General features: G+C 33.1%; 1 protein-coding gene across 2 annotated transcripts in view; it reads right to left on the bottom strand.

The window, feature by feature from the left end:
* Positions 1-3,875: 3,875 nt before the first annotated feature.
* LOC123543599 (uncharacterized) overlaps positions 3,876-6,000 on the bottom strand; it is a 42,804-nt gene continuing 40,679 nt past the window's right edge. For both annotated transcript variants that reach the window (XM_053547553.1, XM_045329669.2), the window contains 2 exons: positions 5,459-5,692; positions 3,876-3,988 (listed from right to left, as the gene is read on the bottom strand). In XM_053547553.1, coding sequence (XP_053403528.1) covers positions 3,957-3,988; positions 5,459-5,692 — 266 coding nt within the window. In that variant the 3' untranslated portion in view covers positions 3,876-3,956. The remainder of the gene's footprint in view (positions 3,989-5,458; positions 5,693-6,000) is intronic.

The following is a 6,000-nucleotide window of genomic DNA, read 5'->3' as shown; positions in this document are numbered from 1 at the left end:
TAATAAATATCATAAATCTAGTTTGTGATTTTTTAACACGAGTTTGATCTTTGATATAAGTTGTTTGCCAATGACCGTTCTAAGGCAAGCATTGCAGACATTGCCTGACATATGTACATTTAAATGAATTATCAAAAGTGACTAATAATGACAAATTATTTTTGTAAATGGACGTAAAGTAACGTACACTATTAAATATGTTTATATGAATATGAGCTTTAAAAAAATAATACGATGAATAGATAAACTATATCTTGTAAACGCACATCACTTTTTTCCATGCATTCATCGATTCTTTTATGAAGTCTTCTTGGAACCTCAACATCTTTAAACCACTGAACATTCACATTCCGTTTTGGTTATGATTAAAACAAAGATCTGGAGCGCCTGTGATAAATTATAGACTCCGGTATATACCGGATTCAAGAGATTTGAATGTAAAAGTACATGTATGTATAATGTATATATTTTGTAACCATGATAATCCTAACCCTAAACTTTAGTCAGTATATTATACATATTATACACTAAATGCCAACCGACATGCAATACTTTGCTATTTTTGCCGGGCGCCACTTCATGACATGCACAGAAGACCGCTCCAGGTCTGTAGTGAGCAATATCGTTCCTTTTTTGCACTGAAGAATTTACAACAAATAACAGTTTTGCACTTTTTTGCTTCATGCCATTTTTAAATCAATTTATCTTTTTGTCAATGACAGTAATTACTTTCTTCCAAATCTGTTTCAAATTAACATTAATCTAACTTTGCACATATTTAATCGGATAGACGTCACGTTCATCAACAAAGAAAAAAATCAATAAATTTGTTTTGGCGCAAAGATTTCAAACACTCAGCAATTAAAATTACATAATTCACAATTATTTATAAATAAAAAAAAAAGATTTATATGTTTCCGTTTATGCCTCTTAAAGCATCGCATAATTCTCGGCACGTTTGCAGTAAGAGTTTAAAAACTTTCTTTCTGATGAAGGAATGCATGTGAATGGATAAAGTGCGTTTCATCTTCAGAAAGAAAAACGCTAATAAGTCTACATTTAAATCTCTGTAGGTCCTGCTGCTTCATTAAAAAACACCGTCACTGACCATTCATCAGAAGAACGGGGATTCCTTAAAGGTTTACGTTATTTATCAATGCCCAATTTTAATAGGTTTTCGATCTATCTGAGGTCACGTTACTGTTTTTATACTAAATGTGCTGAGAAAGCTTTTTTGTTTCGTATATTTCTTTTCTGTTTATTATATCAGTTTTGGTATTAACCGTTCAACTATGGAAGCCCTGGAGATACAATTGATTTCCGTACTTCCCACTTCTGACTTCTAACTTTTGCACTTCTCACTTCCAATTTCTTGACTTCTTACTTCTAACTTCCGCACTTCTGACTTTCTAACTTCCGCACTTCTGACTTCCAACTTCCTGACTTTCGTCTTCTGATTTCCAACTTCCACACATCTTACTTCCAACTTCTTGACTTCCTACTTCCTACTTCTAACTTCCGCACTTCTGACTTCCAACTTCCTGACTTTCGACTTCTGATTTCCAACTTCCACACTTCTTACTTCCAACTTCTTGACTTCCTACTTTCTACTTCCTTCTTCTAATTTCCGCACTTCTGACTTCTAACTTTCGCACTTCTGACTTCCAGCTTCCTGACTTTTGACTTCTGATTTCAAATTTCCACACTTCTTACTCCCGACTTCCAAAGAGAGAAAGTTCGAAGTCAGAAATTTTGAAGTTGGAAGTCAGAAGTGCGGAAGTTAGAAGTCAGAAGTGCGGAAGTTAGAAGAGGGAAGTAAGAAGTCAAGAAGTCAGAAGTAAGAAGTGTGGGAGTTGGAAATCAAAAGTCGAAAGTCAGGAAGTTGGAAGGCAGAAGTGCGGAAGTAAGAAGTCAGAAGTGCGGAAGTTAAAAGAAGGAAGTAAGAAGTCAAGAAGTCAGAAGTAAGAAGTGTGGAAGTTGGAAATCACACAGAAGTCGAAAGTCATGAAGTTGGAAGTAAGAAGTGTGGAAGTTAGAAGTCAGAAGTTCGGAAGTAGGAAGTCAAGAAGTTGGAAGTGAGAAGTGCAAAAGTTAGAAGTCAGAAGTGGGAAGTACAGAAATCAATTGTCCCTCCAGGGCTTCCATACGCAACGGTTGTATGTATGTGTGCAATAATATATGGCAGAACCGTTTACGGTTTAGAACTCGTAATTTTTCTACTTCAGTCTATATTATCATATAATATATGTGCATATTTATTACAGTACCGGCAACACTATACGTTCACGAGAAAGTAAATATGCAGAAACAGTGTTTTGATGTAGATCTACTCAACAAACTCGTATAAAAATTATGTACAAAACGTACAATGTCAAAAATAAACTACTGCAACGACGAAAATACACGTAACAATATGTTTGCACAAAGTGCATTGTAACTTTAATTAAACAATCAAAGAAAGCATCACCATTTAAGTAAATTCCTACAGTAACTAATGAATGTAAACGCTCATAATAGATATCTAAATAAACCTACATTTACAAATAATAACTAATCGACAACGAGTACAAAAATGTCGTATTTCGTTTTGAACTATTTGAACTCGTGAAAACATACTTCAGATAGCTTTCATGTTTGTAGGAAGACGCAGGAGATTACCCAACGGAAAAAACTCTAAAGTGGTTTGCTTTTCCTGGTAGAAGTCTATTATTGTCCTTGATAGGCAAGGTATGTACAGTAACTGTTAAAAAGTAGCTGAGTTGAAAACAGGGAGCATCGTTTACATGAAATAATGCAAAAGTCACTTTTCGCCTGTTTGAATATTTTCAAAAAGTTGGGAATTTTAAATGCAAACTTAATGAAATTGACACAACATGTACATATTAAAACCTTATCTTTTAAATGGATTAGATATTAATTTTTGTTAAATCAATTTTTCACTTTTCATCATTAAATCAGCTTTGCCATATTTTAGGCCTCTAATTGAAGCATAACGGTATTTGCAAAAGAAAAACTGATTTGGTATAATTTGATGCGTCTATATGCAATTAGCAAAGCAACTAGTTTTAGTTTGGATAATTAGTCTACTGTTTTGCAGTATTTTAAACTCGATCAATCAATCTCTTTTTACTTCGTACTTTTTAATCATTTTAGAACTTCAATGCCATGACCATAATGTTTCGCACTCTGTAGATAACTATGGAGTAAAGTATGGTCATTTCTCATCTTAATAGTTTTTCTTAAAATTTATTAAATCATATTTTTCAAAACATCAGTGTATCCGAAAAACAAATCAGCCAGTAAAAAAGATAATGCCGCGAGCTTACATTTTGTTAGACCGATTTGAAAATTATTGGTCCTCCAGTGAATGGTCAGAATGGGCTTCTATGGGAAACCCACACATTTGGGGACATTTTTGCGTTAAGTAAAAGTTCCAAAGTCTAGTTTTTAATGAAATTTTTGATAGTTGTAGATATTTCTATTTTCAATTATTTGGCCAAATAGTGTATAGTTGCAGTTGTTTAATTTTCAACAATTCACCAAATATCATTGGCCTCCTTACTTCGCTGCTTCTTTTATGTCATTTTACTTCAAAATCTATCTTTTGTCAAAATTGACCTAAAGAAAGACAGTAAAACTGACTGTTTAATACTGAATACACGTGATACGGTAGATTCCCGACAACATCTATCCTACCCGTGTACTATCGGGTTCCAGAGATGAGACATTTCACCGTCACTTCTAGTTAATCAAACATTCAGACTGAACTAAAATGTACCATAAGACAGAATGATAAACAATATATAACAGTTGATGAATAAAACATTCTATGTGCGAGATCAAATATAAGTAAGGTATGGAAACAGTAATTTACGTTTTATTTTTGCATTTTGTGACACTTTTATTCGGAGACTGTTCTTGTATTTGTTCTTCTGACTCTTCCAATGTATGTGTACTCATCCAATCTTTTTCCTTCCAGAAGAGCAAGCTGAATAAAAAGAGAGAAAAGCATTTAATATTTGGTGTGAAATGTGTTATCGAGACTCAGGTCTAGTGATCCTAAATGCAGATACGTTTGGTTAAAATAATGATCGAAGGACGTACTTGTATTTGTTTCTGTTATACCGATTCGCACGTGCAATCTAGCTCATCTGTAGCCCTTTAAAAGTCCCCCACCCCTCTCCCACCCCAACGGCGGAGTAAGCTTAATATACAAGGAATAATAATTTGCATCAAATGTCATTGTAGTAAACTATTTATTGTTTTAATACTAAAAGTCACTGACGTCAGTATGACAGTAATTGGAACTGGAATTAATTATTTTTTTATGCTTTCACATCTTGCTAGTAAAAACTATGTTTGCAATAAAAGTATGTTGTGATACCAAGCGCTCTGTCGTTACTTAATTTAAAAATATTCTGCGTTAGTTATAGCATTGATGGTAAAATCTATCAGATTGATGATCACCAAATTTACAAAAGTATTTAAAAAAGATGCAATTTCTACAGCTTATTTTTTGCAAAATTTGTTTTTGGGGAGGTAATCTATTTTGAGAACCAATGATATAGGGTAGACTTTAATATGATGTAATGAAAACAACATTACTACATGTATTAAGAAACATAACGCCAGAAAACCATTAAATTGTAATTTGAATGTTTTAAATGTAAACCCTAACCTAATATAAATACCCAATGTTCATTATGCTGGCGATATGGAGTGCATTGTTATAAAACATATTTTGCTTTGAAAAATTCTCTGTTAATCTAACAGCAAATCTATTCATATAATGCTATCATTAGGTAGAAAACATTAGTTAACCATAGTGTTTAACGTAATCATAATTTTACAACATGTAAATCACAACATTTGAAAGTATTTCTTTAGACCATTATTCAAATCAAGGTAGTTCTGCGTGTTTGATACACCAGAAGTAATGGCGTACTGTTATGTGTCTGTGAATAAAGCCCAGATTCGACATACGGAGATGAAACCCATTTTACGAATTAATGGCAACCCGTTAGCAAATTGACGTTAGTTTGAAACGTTCAACACACTTTAGTCATAAAAGATATTTTAAAAAAAGCACTCGGAACTATACTTTTTATTTCACCATATTATAGCCCGTATGTGTAATTAAGACTTTGAGAAGTGTCAGTAAAATCTACATTTTAGAAAACATCTATTAGCGAAAATGTAAACAAAATTCTGATTTACTCATAAACACCAATTATAAAAATATTGTGCGTGGTCTATTTTTGGCATGCAGTCTAGCAACAAAATCAAGCACACGACCGTTTGTTTTATATTTGTCGAATTTTACGAGTATATTCTGAAGTTTTGAAAAAAAAGATTTTAATCAAATTCTACATTGTAAAAAAATGATTATTCGAACGTGCAGAACTACCTTAAAATATACCGAACAGCAATCGTCAGGTACTTCCAGTAGAATACTTACGCCTTCCATGCAGTATTCTCGTCAGCTGTCTGACCGAGATACCCCATATGTCACGGAGAATCATTTCTATGCGTCTCAGAACTCTTGCTGGTGGTTTGCGCTGCCTAGTTTTAACGTATGCATAAGGATCCTCGCATCTGTTATCAAATACCGACATTTTTGTGCACCCCCAAGAAATAGAAAAACTTTTATAGTCCGTCGCAACTACAATTAATGTACCACTCCAATTATTGCCTAAAATGTAGAAGTTGATTTACACAAAATGACTAGCCATCACATTGACAATAAAGCATTTGTCACAAGATTTCAGACTTTCATATTTTTTTTCTTTTATAAATATAAAAGGGACAAATGCAAGTCTTTTTTAGAGATTTTACCAGAGAACTGATAGTTATATTATCATACTGGACAGGTGACATAGACTGGCTACATTCACAACTTTAAAGATAAAAATAAAAAGTAATATATCATAGTCTAGAAGCTAGTCTATGGCTATCGGGTCATGATACCCTTTTATACAAGTGTACTTGTATATATGGTAG

The sequence above is a fragment of the Mercenaria mercenaria genome, chromosome 7 (assembly GCF_021730395.1).
Source record: "Mercenaria mercenaria strain notata chromosome 7, MADL_Memer_1, whole genome shotgun sequence".
In the NCBI taxonomy this organism is placed as follows: domain Eukaryota; kingdom Metazoa; phylum Mollusca; class Bivalvia; order Venerida; family Veneridae; genus Mercenaria; species Mercenaria mercenaria.
The sequence above is the reverse complement of the archived record's forward strand: the minus strand, read 5'-3'. Positions and strand labels throughout refer to the sequence as shown.